We start from the raw sequence: 20,391 nt of genomic DNA on the forward strand, positions 1-20,391 counted from the left end.
GACATTTTGTTGCTGTTACGCATCCAGTGGAAATCTGTTGTTAAACAGGAGAAAGGAGCAGAAACGTACACAATGTTGTTTTTGGAAAATTTAAGGTACACTGTATATTGAAGTATGGGTTTGTTTACTTTCTATTCAACTGCGCAGCCAACAGGAGCCGAGCAATGGACTCTTTAATGCAGGGGCGTCAAATTTACCGCCTAGTTTACCCGGCCCGTGGGAGGAGTTCGCCAAGTATAAAAATTACCCAAAATTTTTGAATGAGAGAAACTGTTGTTCTAAATGTGTCGGCTAGATGTCGCAATAGCAATTCTTTGTATATTTGTAGATTATGATACATATATAAAACAAATAAACCACACCATGTGAGTGCACCAGTTAAGGAAAATGATCAAACTACATAAATAACATCCTGTAACTTAATTTTGATATACATTTTTTTATCTTGATAGATTGAAAATTAACACCAATGAGTTGACTGATGAACATTATCATATAATTTATTCAGAAAGTATAAATAATGACAAAAAAAGGTAGCATACTATTATTACTAGTACATTTTCAGAATGTGCTTGCTCTATTTTTAAACAAAGAAAACTATCTGAAGTTGTCTTTATTTTTAAGCTATCGTGCCGTGATTTTACCAGTCTGGCCCACTTGGGAGTAGATTTTTTTCCATGTGGACCCCAATCTAAGGCCGGATAACCTCTTAAACCAGGGGTGTCAAACGTACGGCCCGCGGGCCAGATCAGGCCGGCAAACAGGTTTTATCCGGCCCGCTGGATGAGTTTGCCAAGTAAAACAGTGAGCCAAAAATTTTTAATGAATTATACCGCTGTTCTAAATGTGTCCACTAGATGTTGCAATGGCAATTCTTCGTATCTTTGCAGATGAGCTACAAATATAAAATATTGAAAATGAACAAACTACATAAAAAACATCCTGTTATTTGATTTTGATATTTTTTTTTTAATCTTTGTAGATTGAAAATTAACACCAATGAGTTGACTGATGAACATGATCACATAAAGTTAAAGTTAAAATACCAATGATTGTCACACACACACACACTAGGTGTGGTGAAATTTGTACTCTGCATTTGACCCATCTCCTTGTTCAGCCCCTGGGAGGTGAGGGGAGCAGTAGCAGCAGTGCCCCGCCCGGGAATCATTTTTCGTGATTTAAACCCCAATTCCAACTCTTGATGCTGAGTGCCAGGCAGGGAGGTAATGGGTCCCATTTTATTAATTCCGATCGTTTAAAAAAACATAAATAAAGGTAGAATACTATTAACCACAACATGTAAGTGTAAAAAAAAGAAAACATTATCATTTTTACATTTTCAGAATGTGCACTCTTGTTCTGTTTTCAAACAAAGAAAACAATCTGATGTTTGTCTATATTTTCAAGTTATTGTGCTGTAATTTTCCTAGTCCGGCCCACTTGGGAGTAGATTTTTCTCCATGTGGCCCCCAATCTAAAATGAGTTTGACACCCCTGCCTTAAACTAATAATTATTTAGCCCAAGCCCAGTTTCAGCCGTACTAAACAATCGTTTAAGGTCCCCCTCCTTCGACAATTTTTTACACGCATTAGTGCGTCGTGTATTTCTTGAATCTCTGGCTCTTAGCTTTGCATGGACCCATTGATAGTTTACAGAATAAGTTCGGAGACCGCGCCCCACACAGGAAGTGACGTCAGAAAGAACGCGCCACAGCCAGCTTCATAATAAAGCGGTTTTGTAACTCGGCTCTGACCACAGGAAATATGGAGGCGAGTCATCCAGACATGCAGTGCTTTTCCTTCCGTCTGTACAGACGCTTTTGGAAATCACACATAAATACCTTAAGACAGGGGTCGGGAACCTTTTTGGCTGAGAGAGCCAAGAATCCAAATATTTTAAAATGTATTTCTGTAAGAGCCAAATAATATTTTTTGTAATAACATTGTTATTCTGAAGCTAACTGTGGAGGGGGCGTGGCCTGCCGGCCTGCATCGAGGCGGGGTGTTGCCAGGATCAGCCTCGAAATCAGCAACAGGTGTGTAGATGGCCCATCTGGGCCTTGTTATCTAATCACCTGCCGCTCGGTTATAAGCAGCAGCCAGGAGGAGAGACGGGGTTGGAGCTGGAGCCAAAGCACAAGCGAGGACGAAAGACAAAATGACAATTGCTGGAAAGCAACTGAGAGACTTATTGAAAAATAAAACAATATTGTAACCCTGAAACAGGCTCTCACGTTGGTGCTTGGTGGTCTGAAGAACCCCCAGGAGGGCAAACCCCACACTAACCAATAGTAAATAAATAACTTCCTACCATTAACGCAACTTCTTAAACAGGTGCGGTAGAAAACGGATGGATGGATTAAAAATGCATTAGAATGTTTTATATTTTGAACGGTATTTTTAACACTGTGACTACAAGTGGAATTATTCATTACTTATTGTGTTAAGCAAATGTCAGCTCAGATTTATCCGAGAGCCAGACGCAGTCATCAAAAGAGCCACATCTGGCTCTAGAGCCATAGGTTGCCTACCCCTGCCATAAGAGAAAGCGATTGCTGCTATTTGGGATACAACACTTCTCAAATGGCAAGAGAACTTTCCAATGTCCAGGTCAGCTGTGAGTATACTTAGCAAAAAACTTTGTCCATTTGTCGAAGCAAAGTCAACGAGAATGCGGGCTCCCTACGATGTGATAAAAAATGCTTTGTATTACCTGGCTGTCAAGGAAAAACTATGAAAAAAGGCGAATGCATTTGGACTGGCAGAGCAGACCGTATCAGTTATTGTCCGCCATGTATGTCACGGACTCAATGTCTAGGTCCAGAGCAGGGGTGGGCATTACGTCGATCGCGATCGACTGGTCGATCTCGGAGAGTGTGTCCGTCGATCTCAAGCCAGGCATTAAAAAATAGATATAAAAATGAGCAATCATCAATCATACCAAGACTTCACTTTCGTCAGTTGTTTGACATTCTCGGCACCCGAGGATCTTGTGAGATGACGCTGGCTGCTGCGAGCTCATATTTAAGAAAAAAATCACTAACAGGGCGGACGCAGAGAAACACATTTTATTTCTAGAGACTCCGTACCTACTGTCAAAACTCTAAAGACCGACTGCACAGTTCCTGTTTTCACCATAAAAGACCTGTTTCATCCTGCCTGTGCTAACAAAATAAGAGTCTCAGAAAGCTAGCGTGCACAAGCTAGCAAGCTACGGAGTTTGATGCCAATGTATTTCTCCCCCGCCCTCAGTGACAGCTTTCTCACTTGCTTGCCCACCCACACACTCACTGACGTCACTCACCTGCTGCCAGACATTAAAGGGCCACACACATATGCTACTCTCATAACAAAGTGTTTAAAAACGAGTATGCAAGTTGGACAGATGAGATGCCAAATCCAACCACTTTCATGTGGTATTGGACAGAAAGGAGGACTTTTTTTTCCTCCATTTGAAAATGCGGACGTTATCAGCACCAATGTCTAATTCCAATCAATGCAAGTCATCAGAATCAAATACACCAACTTATATTCTTGTCTTCATGAAAGAAAGGAATCTATGTGTGTTAAACATGCTTGTATTATCATTAAACACCATTAACTTGTTAACAAAAATGTCTCTTTCATAAATAAATCAATATAAATTATAAATAGTAATAAGGAAGATCTCCTCGACTTGGTCAATTGAAAAGTAGCTCACCTGCAGAAAAAGTGTGAGCGCCCCTGGTCCAGAGTATATAAAGTCACCAACAAGTAATGGACAAAAGAGTGAGAAGTGTCCTGACCAGATATCTAGATCCCTAGTTTGATTGATGTAAAATGTTCTTCATCACATTATTTACGTGTCTAATAAAGATTTGATTCATGTATGATGGCTCAGCTGTGATTCACTACAATATGGCCCCACAGCACACTGGATTCCAGTTAATTGAAATACCACAACACTGGATGTTGTTCAGATAAGTTAAATTTAACACTTGCACATAAAGTAACACTGGAGGTGACTATGACGTACGCATTTTCCGCGAATGCGTATTAGGTCGCGTTGCGCCGGTGCACAGAGGTGGGCAGGGGGTCTTAAACGTTGGCATTGTTGTGTGTTGACACAGATAAGGTTGGGTGGGATTTACTTAGTGTAAACGGGGCCTAAAACGAGTTCGACACCCCTGGTTTAATGGACACTGTAGTTTGTGCTGGCTTACTGTACGATCAAAATTGCAGAAGAGGATATATTTGTGATGTTTTCTGCATACTTATGCCGAGATCTGGGCGATAAATATCGATATACTCAATATATCGCGGGTTTGTCTCTGTGTGATATAGAAAATAACTATATTATGATATTCGAGTATACGTTCTCACACAGTTGCTTTTAGCTGCAGGCATTACACTGCAGGCTTTTATCACTCTTTATTGTGTCTCCCTTCTCACAGACAGCAAGCGCACCTTCTTACATACGTCACATACTGTCACGTCATAGGTCACATACGTGTGCGCCCTCGCGGAGCAGAGAGGTAGCGGCATGGGTAACGTTAGGTGTTTTGCGAGTGGTAATATGAGAGAAAGAAGGTGCCAATCTGGTAACAAATGAAGAATTAATTCCCAAGCATAACAGCAGGGGGTCCATCGTCTGGCTTGAAGTGGGAATATGTCAAAAAGACAAAACGTAATTCGTCAAGTGTGGCGCTAAAGCGTTGGTACAAAAAGTAGCATTACTGCTAATATGTAGCATCATTTGAAAAGTCACCTGCTACAGAATGAAGAGTGCTTACTCCGCATTTCAACACCTCCATTCGGTGCCACACGCCCACAAAATCATGCACAAAAGTGCACTTTTTTTGTTTTTAACTATTGTAGTGGCGTTCTGTACAAAAAGTGCACTTAAGTGTTTTTTTGATATGTCATCTTAGTGACATCATGCACAGAAGTGCACTAATAGTTTGTTTTAAAATGTCTCTGACAATCTTGCACTTTCTGTTTGGAAATGACATGAATGTGTGTGCCACTGCTTAATAACTTTAATAAATACAGTTTCGATCAATTGACTTAATTGTGATTTCCTTCTCTGCATGAAAGTTTAAAATGAGCATATATTAATGCAGTTTGAACAAAAATGTTTTAATATAAAAAATAATAATGTATTATATGTATGTGATTATATGTATCAAGTGTTAATTCAAGGCTAAGGCAAAATATTGAGATATATATAGTGCATCGCGATATGGTCTAAAAATGTCAGGCTTGCCCCTGACAGTTTGTCTATGTTTTAGTTTTTCCCTTTGTCTTTATTTCCTCTGTGTGTGTGTAGTGCTTCTTGTCAGCGCTCTTATTTTTGTCTGTTTTCTGTGTTTCTCCCTGAGCGCTGTTTCCCCTCAGCTGCCGTTGATTGGCACCTGGCCACACCTGGTGTCAATCAGCCCGCTCCTCTTTGTACCTGCTTTATTCCTCCAGTCAGTGTTGGATTATTGTCACGTATTGCATGTCACTTCTGTATTGTATTGTCGCGTCGTTGCAGCATAGCGGTAAGCTATAATTCGTTAGATGTTTGTAGTTTACCGTTTTTGGTTCCCTGCTTCCTTTTTTTTGTCTTTGTACAACATGTAACGACTTCTTAAGTTAAAGTTAAGGTACCAATGATTGTCACACACACACACACACTAGGTGTGTGATGCATTTGACCCATCATTTTTTATCACTCCCTGGGAGGTGAAGGAGCAGTGGCCAGCAGCGCCCGCGAATCATTTTTTTGGTGATTCAACCCGCAATTCCAACTCTTAATGCTGAGTGCCAAGCAGGGAGGTAATGGGTCCCATTTTATAGTCTTTGGTATGACTCAGCCGGGATTTGCACTCACGACCTACCGATCTCAGGGCAGACACTCTACCCACTAGGCCACCGAGTAGGTCTGTTCCCTGTTCCGTTTATGCTAGCCTCCATGCTAAGCATTTGTTTTTGCCAGCTTCCATGCTAAGCTCCTTTTGTTTGTCATCCGCCTCGTGCGTGCTTTTTGTTGTACCCCTTTTGTTTGCTCTTGTTTAGTTTGAATTAAATCATGATTTCTTATTATTGGCTTCACGGTGGCAGAGGGGTTAGAGCGTCTGCCTCACAATACGAAGGTCCTGAGTAGTCTTGGGTTCAATTCCGGGCTCGGGATCTTTCTGTGTGGAGTTTGCATGTTCTCCCTGTGAATGCGTGGGTTCCCTCCGGGTACTCCGGCTTCCTCCCACCTCCAAAGACATGCACCTGGGGATTGGTTGATTGGCAACACTAAATTGGCCCTAGTGTGTGAATGTGAGTGTGAATGCTGTCTGTCTATCTGTGTTGGCCCTGTGATGAGGTTGCGACTTGTCCAGGGTGTACCCCGCCTTCTGCACGATTGTAGCTGAGATAGGCACCAGGGCCCCCCGCAACCCCAAAAGGGAATAAGCGGTAGAAATGGATGTTTTCTTATTCAAAGCCTGCCTCCATCTCTGCATCTTGGGGGTCGACACAAACCAACTCTGACAAAAAAAAAATCGAGATATTAAAGGCCTACTGAAACCCACTACTACCCAGTACGAAGTCTGATAGTTTATATATCAATGATGAAATATTAACATTGCGACACATGCCAATACGACTTTTTTAGTTTACTAAATTACAATTTTAAATTTCCCGGGAGCTTCGTCTTGAAAATGTCGCGTAATGATGACGTGTACGCGTGACGTCACGCGTTTTTAGAAAGTATGAGCACTACGCACACACACAGCTAAATGTCGTCTGCTTTAACGGCATAATTATACAGTTTTTGGACATCTGTGTTGCTGAATCTTTTACAATTTGTTCAATTAATATTGGAGAAGTCACAGTAGAAAGATGGAGTTGGGAAGCTTTAGCCTTTAGCCACACAAACACACGGTGATTCCTTGTTTAAAATTCTCGGAGCTGAAACTTTACTATGGATCAGACATGGATCCCAACCGAATGGCAACCAGCAGGTTTCGGTGAGAAAATTGTGGTTAAAAAGTCAGTTTTTACAGGAGAAAAGCTGAGCTTGTGCCGTCCATAGCTGCCATCGACTCCCCTGAGACACTGCGCGTCAAGACACCCGTGGAGACACTCTTCCGTCTATCAGGTACTATTTAACTCACTAAAACACTAGCAACACAATAGAAAGATAAAGGATTTCCCAGAATTATCCTAGTAAATGTCTCTAAAAACATCGGAATCCATCCCATTGCAATCGCGTTTTTTTTAAACTAATTTTTTATTTTTTCTAGTCCGTTGCTATCAATATCCTCAAACACGAATCTTTCATCCTCGCTCAAAATAATGGAGAAATTGTCGTTTTCTCGGTCCGAATAGCCCTTTTTGTTGGAGGCTCCCATTAAAAACAATGTGAATATGTGAGGAGCCCCCACACTTGCGACGTCATCATCTGCGACTTCCGGTAGAGGCAGGGCTTTTCTCTTAACACCGAAAGTTGCAAACTTTATCGTGGATGTTCTCTACTAAATCCTTTCAGCAAAAATATGGCAATATCGCGAAATGATCAAGTATGACACATAGAATGGACCTGCTATCTCCGTTTGAATAAGGAAATCTCATTTCAGTAGGCCTTTAAAAGGTAAAAAGGTATATGTGTCTAAAAATCTTAAAATCATTTTTAAGGTTGTATTTTTTCTGTAAAATTGTCTTTCTGAAAGTTATAAGAAGCAAAGTAAAACAAATGAATGAATTTATTTAAACAAGTGAACACCAAGTTTTTAAAATATTTTTGGGGATTTTCAAGTATTATCCTAGTAAATGTCTCTTAAACCATCGGAATCCGTCCCATTGTAATCGCGTTTTTTTTTTACTCGTTTTTTATTTTTATTTTTTCTAGTCCGTCGCTATCAATATCCTCGAACATAAATCTTTCATCCTCGCTCAAATTAATGGGGAAATTGTCGTTTTCTCGGTCCGAATAGCACTTTTTGTTGGAGGCTCCCATTAAAAACAATGTGAATATGTGAGGAGCCATCAAACATGTGACGTCATCGTCTGCGACTTCCGGTAGAGGCAGGGCTTTTCTCTTAACACCGACAGCTGCGAACTTTATCGTGGATGTTCTTTACTAAATCCTTTCAGCAAAAATATGGCAATATCGCGAAATGATCAACTATGACACATAGAATGGACCTGCTATCCCCGTTTAAATAAGAAAATCTCATTTCAGTAGGCCTTTAATAAAGACCATGTCGCCCAGCCTGCGATGAGGTGGCGACTTGTCCAGGTCTTTCATCCTCGCTCAAATTAATGGGGAAATTGTCGTTTTCTTGGTCCGCATAGCACTTTTTTTTGGTGGCTCCCATTAAAAACAATGTGAATATGTGACGAGCCCCCACACTTGCGACGTCATCGTCTGCGACTTCCGGTAGAGGCAGGGCTTTTCTCTTAACACCGACAGTTGCGAACTTTATCGTGGATGTTCTCTACTAAATCCTTTCAGCAAAAATATGGCAATGTCACGAAATGATCAAGTATGACACATAGAATGGACCTGCTATCCCCGTAAATAAGAAAATTTCATTTCAGTAGGCCTTTAAAAGGTAAAAAGGTATATGTGTTTAAAAATCTTAAAATAATTTTTAAGGTTGTATTTTTTCTCTAAAATGGTCTTTCTGAAAGTTATAAGAAGCAAAGTAAAACAAATAAATGAATTTGTTTAAACAAGTGAAGACCAAGTTTTTAAAATATTTTTTGGGATTTCCAAGTATTATCCTAGTAAATGTCTATAAAAACATCGGAATCCTTCCCGATGCAATCGCGTTTTTTTTTTAACTCTTTATTTTTTCTAGTCTGTCGCTATCAATATCCTCAAACACGAATCTTTCATCCTCGCTCAAATTAATGGGGAAATTGTTGTTTTCTCGGTTCGAATAGCACTTTTTGTTGGAGGCTAACCATTAAAAACAATGTGAATATGTGAGGAGCCATCAAACATGTGACGTCATCGTCTGCGACTTCCGGTAGAGGCAGGGCTTTTCTCTTAGCACCGAAAGTTGCGAACTTTATCGTGGATGTTCTCTACTAAATCCTTTCAGCAAAAATATGGCAATATCGCGAAATGATCAAGTATGACACTAAGAATGGACCTGCTATCCCCTTTTAAATAAGAAAATCTCATTTCAGTAGGCCTTTAAAAGGTAAAAAGGTATATGTGTTTAAAAATCTTAAAATCATTTTTAAGGTTGTATTTTTTCTCTAAAATTGTCTTATTGAAAGTTATAAGAAGCAAAGTAAAACAAATAAATGAATTTATTTACACAAGTGAAGACCAAGTTTTTAAAATATTTTTGGCGGATTTCCAAGTATTATCCTAGTAAATGTCTCTAAAAACATCGGAATCTGTCCCGATGCAATCGCGTTTTTTTTTAAACTCTTTATTTTTTCTAGTCCGTCGCTATCAATATCCTCAAACACAAATCTTTCATCCTCGCTCAAATTAATGGGGGAATTGTCGTTTTCTCGGTCCGAATAGCACTTTTTGTTGGAGGCTCCCATTAAAAACAATGTGAACATGTGAGGAGCCATCAAACATGTGACTTCATCGTCTGCGACTTCCGGTAGAGGCAGGGCTTTTCTCTTAGCACCGAAAGTTGCGAACTTTATCGTGGATGTTCTCTACTAAATCCTTTCAGCAAAAATACGGCAATGTCGCGAAATGATCAACTATGACACATAGAATCGAAATGCTATTCCCGTTTAAATAAGAAAATCTCATTTCAGTAGGCCTTTAAAAGGTAAAAAGGTATATGTGTTTAAAAATCGTAAAACAAATAAATGAATGTATTTACACAAGTGAAGACCAAGTTTTTAAAATATGTTTTGGATTCCCAAGTATTATCCTAGTAAATGTCTCTAAAAACATCAAAATCCGTCCCAATGCAATCGTGTTTTGTTTTTTTTCTAGTCCGTCGCTATCAATATCCTCAAACACGAATCTTTCATCCTCGCTCAAATTAATGGGGGAGTTGTCGTTTTCTCGGTCCGAATAGCACTTTTTGTTGGAGGCTCCCATTAAAAACAATGTGAATATGTGAGGAGCCATCAAACATGTGACGTCATCGTCTGCGACTTCCGGTAGAGGCAGGGCTTTTCTCTTAACACCGACAGTTGCGAACTTTATCGTGGATGTTCTCTACTAAATCCTTTCAGCAAAAATATGGCAATATCGCGAAATGATCAAGTATGACACATAGAATCGAAATGCTATTCCCGTTTAAATAAGAAAAACCTAATTTCATTAGGCCTTTAATAAAGACCATGTCGCAAAGCCTGCAATGATATGGCGACATGTCCAGGGTGTACCCCACCTACCGCCCGAATGCAGCTGAGATAGGCTACCGCGGTAGAAAATGGATGGATGGGCATATCACCCAGCCCTACTTACGCCTCCAGTAAACGGGGTAGCATTCTCGATCTTTGACGTCCACCTCGTAAAGTCCTCCCCGCACACAAACAGGCTCCACGTTGAAGCCAATGCTGCCAGGGTCCCTCTCATCCATGCTGTTGCTGGATGTCTCCAGGGACACGCTGCCCGTCCACGTCTCCACCGGCACTCCGCCATTCTCCTCCCCGGGTGCATCGCCGCGGTCGGCGCCGGGGTTGAGCTCCCAGTATTTCCGAAACATCAGCTCAATGTTCAGCGAGTCGTGTCCCACAAAGGGCTTCCACGTTTTCTTGTCCTCCTTATAAAACCACCGCACCTCCTCGGGTCCCAGCTCCACCACCACGTCGCTGAAGTGGTGCCTGGAGCTGTTGGACCGAGACCGCTTCCTCCTCTCGAACAGCGGGCCCACCACCACCAGCCCCGCGTCGCCATTGCCGCACTCCACCGAGTCGCCGTCGATGAACGGGGCAGTCGGGGGGAAGTCCAGCAGCAGCCCGTCCTCGTTCAGGTTCAGGTCCAGGTGAGGCGCGTCCAGTCCGGGTTGAACCGACGACATCCCGGGCTGCACGGTGTCCTCCATGGGGCTCATGTCCGAGTCCCACTTTTTGTTATTGTTGTCAGCCGCTGTCACCCCGACTCGGGGACACTTACCAGCATCGCTATGTAAAGTCACGGAGCTAATATTGTTCATCACCACCCTTCGCGCCCGTTGGCTTCAACCTTTAAAACAAGACGCCATTATGCTCTCCAATTAATACATTTTAGTCCCCAGGAAGCTTCTAGAAGGGTCCGAAAGCTAACTACCTAGCCAGGGCTAACGAAGCCGGTAGAACTCCGAAGCTAACCGGCCAACATGCTGGTAGCACTCGTGTTAAACTCCCACGCCATCAGCCAACAAAAAAAATAAAATAAAAACACTTTAAAATAAAACGCTTTCACCCGAAACGCCGTGGTGTCCGTGGGGGAGTTTCTTCAGGAATATATGATGTCAAAGCCCGCACTTCCATAGCCAGGGAGAGAATGAGTGTGCGCGTTCACGGGTGTTGACAGCTGACGTTGACGCATTCGTGTGGCGAGAGCGCGTACGTACGACGCACACGCTTTATGGCGTCATTCACCCGACAGTTGGCGTCAAAGGATCCACGGATTTTCTTTAGATCAGGGGTCACCAACGCGGTGCCCGCGGGCACCAGGTAGCCCGTCAGAACCAGATGAGTCTTCCGCTGGCCTGTTCTAAAAATAGCTCAAATAGCAGCACTTACCAGTGAGCTGCCTCTATTTTTCAAATTGTATTTATTTACTAGCAAGCTGGTCTCGCTTTGCTCGACATGTTTCATTCTAAGAAAGACAAAACTCAAATAGAATTACAAAATCCAAGAAAATATTTTAAAAACTTGGTCTTCACTTGTTTGAATAAATGAATTTATTTGTTTTACTTTGCTTCTTATAACTTTCCGAAAGACAATTTTAGAGAAAAAAATACAACCTTAAAAATTATTTTAGGATTATTAAACACATATACCTTTTTACCTCTTAAATTACTTCCTCTTCTTTCCTGACAATTTAAATCAATGTTCAAGTAAATGTATTCTTTTTTATTGTAAAGAATAATAAATACATTTTAATTTGTATAGCTCGGTTGGTAGAGCGGTTGTGTCAGCAACTTGAGGGTTGCAGGTTCGATTCCCGCTTCCGCCATCCTAGTCACTGCCGTTGCGTCCTTGGGCAAGACACTTTACCCACCTGCTCCCAGTGCCACCCACACTGGTTTAAATGTAACTTAGATATTGGGTTTCACTATGTAAAGCGCTTTGAGTCACTAGAGAAAAGCGCTATATAAATACAATTCAATTCAATCCAATTATATAATTCTTCATTTTAGCTTCTGTTTTTTCGACGAAGAACATTTGTGAAATATTTCTTCAAACTTATCATGATTACATTTAAAAAAAACTGGCAAATCTAGAAAATCGGTAGAATCCAATTTAACTCTTATTTCAAAGTCTTTTGAATTTCTTAAAAAAAAAAATTCTGGAAAATCTAGAAGAAATAATGATTAGTCTTTGTATATATGTAATATAGCTTGGTCCAATTTGTTATATATTCTAACAACCTGCAGATTTAAAACATGTCATCCAAATTTTTTAATTAATATTAATCAGAAAAAATTACTAATGATGTTCCATAAATTATTTTTTTTATTTTTTCAAAAAGATTCAAATTAGCTAGTTTTATTAATAATAACATAGAGTTAAAGGTAAATTCAGCAAATTGGCTATTTCTGGCAATTCACTTAAGTGTGTATCAAACTGGTAGCCCTTCGCATTAATCCAGGGGTCACCATCGCGGTGCCGGCGGGCACCAGGTAGCCCGTCAGAACCAGATGAGTCGCCCGCTGGCCTGTTCTAAAAATAGCTCAAATAGCAGCACTTACCAGTGAGCTGCCTCTATTTTTGAAATTGTATTTATTTACTAGCAAGCTGGTCTCGCTTTGCTCGGCATTTTTCATTCTAGAGAGACAAAACCCAAATAGAATTTGAAAATCCAAGAAAATATTTTAAAAACTTGGTCTTCACTTGTTTGAATAAATTCATTTACCCATGCCTTGTGCACGAATACACCCCCATAACATCCCTCATGCTGGCGTATGTACTTTGCGCCTAGAACAGTCCAGATGGTTCTTTTCCTCTTTTTTCCGGGTGACACAACACCCACAGTTTACAAAAACAATTTGAAATGTGGATTCGTCAGACCACAGAAAACTTTTCCACTTTGCATCAGTCCATCTTAGGTGAGCTCGCTGGCCCCGTTTCTGGGTGTTTCATGGTAGAGTTTTGACTTGCACCAACAGATGTAGCGACAAACTGTTGTTACTGACAGTGGTTTTCTGAAGTGTTCCTGAGCCTATGTGGTGATGTCCTTTACACACGGATGTCGGTTTTTGATGCAGTACCGCCTGAAGGATCCAAGGTCACGGGCATTTAATGTTACGTTCAGTGATTTCTCCAGATTCTCTTGATGATATTACAAACCGTAGATGGTAAATTCCCTAAAATTCCTTGTTGTGAAATGTTGACAATTTGCTCACGCATTTGTTCACAAAGTAGTGACCCTCACCCAATCCTTGTTTGTGAATGAGTGAGCATTTCATGGAAGCTGCTTTTATACCCAATCATGGCACCCACCTGTTCCCAATTGGCCTGTTCCCCTGTGGGACGTTCCAAATAAGTGTTTAATGAGCATTCCTCAAATTTCTCAGTCTTTTTTGCCACTTGTGCCAGCTTTTTAAAAACATGTTGCAGGCATCAAAATCCAAATGAGCTAATATTTGCAAAAAATAAAGTTTTCCAATTTGAATATTAAATATCTTGTCTTTGCAGTCTATTCAATCGAAAACTAGGTTGGAAATTATTTGCAAATCATTGTATTCTGTTGTTTTGGGCTTCACGGTGGCAGAGGGGTTAGTGCGTCTGCCTCACAATACGAAGTTCCTGCAGTCCTGGGTTCAAATCCAGGCTCGGGATCTTTCTGTGTGGAGTTTGCATGTTCTCCCCGTGAATGCGTGGGTTCCCTCCGGGTACTCCGGCTTCCTCCCACCTCCAAAGACATGCACCTGGGGATAGGTTGATTGGTAACACTAAATTGGCCCTAGTGTGTGAATGTGAGTGTGAATGTTGTCTGTCTATCTGTGTTGGCCCTGCGATGAGGAGGCGACTTGTCCAGGGTGTACCCTGCCTTCCGCCCGATTGTAGCTAAGATAGGCGCCAGCGCCCCCCGCGACCCCGAAAGGGAATAAGCGGTAGAAAATGGATGGATGGATGGATGTATTCTGTTTTTATTTACAATTTACACAACGTGCCAACTTCACTGGTTTTAGGGTTTGTAGATGAAGAATGACTGAGAATCCTTGCGAAGAAAAGGGGCATAAAACCAAGCGTCATTTTGTCTTGTTCCATTTTTCAGCCCCAACACAAAGAGGATGAGGAATAAGTTTTAGAAGCTGAGTGCTAAAACGGATGTCGCTTAATTGAAACGCTATAGCAGTGGTTCTCAACCTTTTTTCAGCGATGTACCCCCTGTGAACGTTTTTTTTTTAATTCAAGTACCCCCTAATCAGAGCAAAGCATTTTTGGTTGAAAAAAAGAGATAAAGAAGTAAAATACAGCACTATGTCATCAGTTTCTGATTTATTAATTTGTATAACAGTGCAAAATATTGCTCATTTGTAGTGGTCTTTCTTGAACTATTTGTAAAAAAAGATATAAAAATAACTAACGTGTGAAAAATAAACAAGTGATTCAATTATAAATAAATATTTCTGCACATAGAAGTAATCATCAACTTAAAGTGCCCTCTTTGCGGATTGTAATAGAGATCCATCTGGATTCATGAACTTAATTCTAATAAAAATCAATATTTATGGAACATGTCCACAAAAAATCTAGCTGTCAACGCTGAATATTGCATTGTTGCATTTCTTTTCACAGTTTATGAACCTACTTATTTTGTTGAAGTATTATCCAATAAATATATTTATAAAAGGATTTTTGAATTGTTGCCATTTTCAGAATATTTAATTGGAGGAAAGATTGCTGAGGGTACTTTCAACTACCCCCAGCAATCTTCCCTCCAATTTTTCATACGTGTCAGCAAACGCCAAAACTCCTTGAGCATTCAGTGGCGCACATGTGAGCAACGGCAGACATGCACACTGTTATGCGCTTATCTTTTTATCCGATATTGTGCGCGGCCTAGATTTGCCGTGCGCAGAGGACGCGTAAGCAGTGTGCAATTGCACAGGCGCGTACCTTAGAGCAGTAGTCCCCAACCTTTTTGTAGCTGCGGACCGGTCAACGCTTCATAAGATAAGTGTATCTTGTGTTTTTTATGTTGATTTAAATAATACAAAATAAAAAGATAAAAATAAATAAAAATGAATTAAAAATTATTCTGTGGCCCGGTACCAATCGGTGGCCAGGTGGTTGGAGACCACTGCCTTAGAGGGAACGTTGACACGTACCCCCATTTGAGAACCACTGCGCTATAGCATCAACGGCATTGCTTGGTGCTAATCATGCAAATTAACAATTTTAAACCATAATAAAACAAACATTTACTGTAGTAGTTCCACTGTTGCTGGGATGCCGACCAACGAGACGCTTACATAATGCCGTTTAGATGAAGAATTAATCATAATCATCCCAAAGGGTTAAAAAGAATTCTCAGCAACTAGATTCTTAATTTGTTTTTTTTTCTACCTCGGGTGATGTGAAAGTTGACCAGCCTCTGTCTACTACCAGGTGAAAGATGCATTAATTATAATCTAGAATTTTCTTTTAGCAAGTGTGTCGACAATAGCAGCGTAAGATAGCATTAACTCACTGCTAAAATAGTCCACCTGCGTCGGTGCTTATAATAACTGTAAGTGTCCAAACTTTTTTCCACCGCACTCAAAAGTCTAAGTATTTTGATATTACATCTATCCATCCATTTTTATACCGCTTGTCCCGTTCGGGGTCACGGGAGCCTATCTCGGCTGCATTCATATTTTGTACAAAAAAACAAAAACAAAAAATGCTTAAAAAACCCCTATTATAAATCTTACAACATGGGTGTCAAACTCAGGCCTGCGGGCCAAATTTGGCCCGCCGTGTAATTTCACTTGGCCCTTGAGGCAATATCAAATTGACATTAGAGTTGACCCGCATTCACCGCTAACACTCTTACTTGCCGACCCTCTCGATTTTCCCGGGAGACTCCCGAAGTTCAGTGCTCCTCCCGAATTTCATCCCAGACAACAATATTTGGGGTGGGCTTTAAAGGCACTGCTTTTTGCGTTCTCTACAACCTGTCTCCACGTCCACTTTTCCTCTATACAAACTGCAAGTCACATAATATATGCGGCTTATACACACACACACACAAGTGAATGCAACGCATACTTGGTCAACAGCCATACATGTCACACTGAGGGTGGCCGTATAAATAACTTTAACACTGTTACAAATATGCGCCACACTGTGAACCCACACCAAACAAGAATGACACATTTCGGGAGAACATCTGCACCGTAACACAACATAAACACAACAGAACCAATACCCAGAACACCTTGCAGCACTAACTCTTCCGGGACGCTACAATATACACCCCCCGCTATCACCAAACCCCGTCCACCTCAACCCCACCGCCGAAAATAGGCATTCATCCATCCATCCATCCATTTTTTACCGCTTATTCCCTTTTTGGGGTCGCGGGTGGCGCTGGCGCCTATCTCAGCTACAATCGGGGGTAAGGCGGGGCACACCCTGGACAAGTCGCCACCTCTTTGCAGGGCCAACACAGATAGACAGACAACATTCACACACTAGGGCCAATTTAGTGTTGCCAATCAATAATTTTTATTTAAATTTTATTTGATATGCCATTGATATTTTTTAATTATTACTATTATTTGAAACTCGATTTTGCATGTCACTATAAAGTTATATAAGCCTTGCTTGTTCAATATTCAATGCAAAACTTGTTTGGGTCCCTATCACACATTAAAAGCGTTACTAAAACGGCCTTCTTTCATCTCCGTAATATCGCTAAAATTCGCTCCATTCTGTCCACTAAAGACGCTGAGATCATTATCCATGCGTTTGTTACGTCTCGCCTCGACTACTGTAACGTATTATTTTCGGGTCTCCCCATGTCTAGCATTAAAAGATTACAGTTGGTACAAAATGCGGCTGCTAGACTTTTGACAAGGACAAGAAAGTTTGATCACATTACGCCTGTACTGGCTCACCTGCACTGGCTTCCTGTGCACTTAAGATGTGACTTTAAGGTTTTACTACTTACGTATAAAATACTACACGGTCTAGCTCCAGCCTATCTTGCCGATTGTATTGTACCATATGTCCCGGCAAGAAATCTGCGTTCAAAGGACTCCGGCTTATTAGTGATTCCCAAAGCCCAAAAAAAGTCTGCGGGCTATAGAGCGTTTTCATTTCGGGCTCCAGTACTCTGGAATGCCCTCCCGGTAAAAGTTCGAGATGCCACCTCAGTAGAAGCATTTAAGTCTCACCTTAAAACTCATTTGTATACTCTAGCCTTTAAATAGACTCCTTTTTAGACCAGTTGATCTGCCGTTTCTTTTCTTTTTCTCCTATGTCCCACTCTCCCTTGTGGAGGGGGTCCGGTCCGATCCGGTGGCCATGTACTGCTCGCCTGTGTATCGGCTGGGGACATCTCTGCGCTGCTGATCCGCCTCCGCTTGGGATGTTTTCCTGCTGGCTCCGCTGTGAACGGGACTCTCGCTGCTGTGTTGGATCCGCTTTGGACTGGACTCTTGCGACTGTGTTGGATCCAGTGGCGCAGTGGGAGAATGGCCGTGCGCAACCCGAGCGTCCCTGGTTCAAATCCCACCTAGTACCAACCTCGTCACGTCCGTTGTGTCCTGAGCAAGACACTTCACCCTTGCTCCTGATGGGTGCTGGTTGGCGCCTTGCATGGCAGCTCCCTCCATCAGTGTGTGAATGTGTGTGTGAATGGGTAAATGTGGAAGTAGTGTCAAAGCGCTTTGAGTACCTTGAAGGTAGAAAAGCGCTATACAAGTACAACCCATTTATCATTTATTATGGATTGAACTTTCACAGTATCATGTTAGACCCGCTCGACATCCATGGCTTTCCTCCTCTCCAAGGTTCTCATAGTCATCATTGTCACCGACGTCCCACTGGGTGTGAGTTTTCCTTGCCCTTATGTGGGCCTACCGAGGATGTTGTAGTGGTTTGTGCAGCCCTTTGAGACACTAGTGATTTAGGGCTATATAAGTAAACATTGATTGATTGATATTAAAAGGTTAATTTGTTCAACCTCGGCCTGCGGCTTGGTTCGGTTTTAAATTTTGGCCCACTCTGTATTTGAGTTTGACACCCCTGTCTTAGAAGACAACAATTTGCGCCAGCTTTGTATTATGGATGACAAAGTTGTCAGGTTGAGTTTGTGACGAACCCCAAGATGCAGAGATGACGGCAGGCATTGAGCAGGTAAACATGATTTAATTAAACAGTATAACAAGAACAAACAAAAGGGTAAACAAAAAGGCGCGCACAAGGCGGAGAACAAACTTGGCTATGAACAATAACTAGCACAAAGGCTAACTGTGGACTAGAAACAAAAACACTTACTGTGACACGAAGGAACTATGACATGAGCAGAGTGAACAGAAGTAGACACAGCTATAACGATAAGTATTGATGACATTGACAAGTAGGGATGATAAAAATCCAGCACTGACGGGAGGAGTAGGCAGCTTTAAATAATTTTTGGCTGATTGACACCAGGTTTGGCCAGGTGCCAATCAGCCACAGCTGGGGAGACACAACACTCACGGAGACAAACAGGAAACGGACAAAATAAGAGCGCTGACAGGAAACAAAGACAAATGCAATTTTGATACTAATAGTATCAAAATCGTAGCATTTTTTCATTACATTACGTCTTTGTGTTATTTTTTTCTTAGATTTTTATTGTTTGTACAGTTATTTTTCCCGACAATACAGTATGTTGTGAGCCCCTCCTGTAAGAATATAATAATAATAATATTAAGATTGTGTAACTGCATAATATAGCGTGTCAAAGACTCTGCCTGTACAAAAATATTAACATTCCGTTATACATTGAAAGGTGAAATAATCGAAAACTATAAAATATAGTAACAATTACTTTCATCCCATTGATTTTTTTTAAAAACATTTTTTATGTTGATGTTCCAGGCAATCTAATCTTCAGTGAAGGTATAGGACAGGCAAATATAAACTTTGGCTTCAGCCTATTCCTTTTTTGGTCATTCTTTTTCTTTTCTTTCGTGTGTAAATGTGCATTATTGTATACATATAACATGTACTGTAAAACTGATCACACAAAATGGTTGATCGATTTGATTGATTATATGACCGAAATAAACTTATTTCATTCATTCATTTCATTCATTCACATTTGACAGTGGTAATTTCACTGAAAAAAGGTTGAGAACCACTGGTCTATGTAACTCTCGCAAAATAAACGTAGATTTTATGTCCTTTTTTTAACCTATAAGTCTGATGATGAATGTATTAAACTACTCAAAATGTGTATTGGCCCAGTTCCTAAAACAGGGGTCGGGAACCCTTTTGGCTGACAGAGCCATGAAAGCCAAATATTTAAATATGTATTTCCGTGAGAGCCATATCATATATTTTTAACACTGAATATAACTAAATGCGTGCATTTTTAAAGTAAGACCAACATTTTTTAGAGTATAATAAGTTTAATTATTTTTAATAACATTGTTATTTCTTGAACAGGTGCGGTAGGAAAACGGATGGATGGATTAAAATGCATGAAAATGTTTTATATTTTGAACGTTATTTTTAACATCGTGATTACCAGCGGAATTATTCATTACTCATTGTGTTAAGCAATGTCAGCTAAGATTTATCTGAGAGCCAGGTACAGTCATCAAAAGAGCCACATCTGCCTCTAGAGCCATAGGTTCCCTACCCCTGTCCTAAAATGACACATTGGAGTAACAGCCTGGGGGGAATGGGACTTAGTCTGAGACCAGGGGGTATACAAGGGAGTTAAAATGATTATATCATCATCAAATAGCCAATAAAATAATTGAAATGTAAATTAAATTATTGTTAAAGTTATAAACAGACATCTGTGTAAGTAGATGGCCCATAACACTAAGGCCATGTATTGTTTACAACTGCACTACACATGTTCATCCACTAGATGGCAGCAAACACCTTCTTAAAGAAAATCATTGTCATGTCTATACAGAAGGTTTTAACGTTTTTTTTTTTTAAAACATCTTCCCTTAATTCATGGAGAAAATCCAACACATTTTTGACCTCAGGGGGTCACTATAGCTGCAGTGTCCACATGTTACTGCTATGTTTACATCTTTTGCAATGACACATTTCTTTAAACAAGTACAC

At 40.7% G+C, this 20,391-nt stretch overlaps 1 protein-coding gene across 2 annotated transcripts in view; it reads right to left on the reverse strand.

The window, feature by feature from the left end:
* Window positions 1-11,489, reverse strand: part of ddhd1a (DDHD domain containing 1a) — a 37,868-nt gene extending 26,379 nt beyond the window's left edge. The window contains exon 1 of one of the 2 annotated variants that reach the window (XM_061896075.1): window positions 10,418-11,489. In XM_061896075.1, the coding sequence (XP_061752059.1) occupies window positions 10,418-11,108 (691 nt within the window). In that variant the 5' untranslated portion in view covers window positions 11,109-11,489. The remainder of the gene's footprint in view (window positions 1-10,417) is intronic. The other variant, XM_061896076.1, reaches the window with a different exon arrangement.
* Between the last annotated feature and the right edge of the window lie 8,902 nt (window positions 11,490-20,391).

Source organism: Nerophis ophidion, linkage group LG03 (assembly GCF_033978795.1).
Source record: "Nerophis ophidion isolate RoL-2023_Sa linkage group LG03, RoL_Noph_v1.0, whole genome shotgun sequence".
Taxonomy (NCBI): Eukaryota; Metazoa; Chordata; class Actinopteri; order Syngnathiformes; family Syngnathidae; genus Nerophis; species Nerophis ophidion.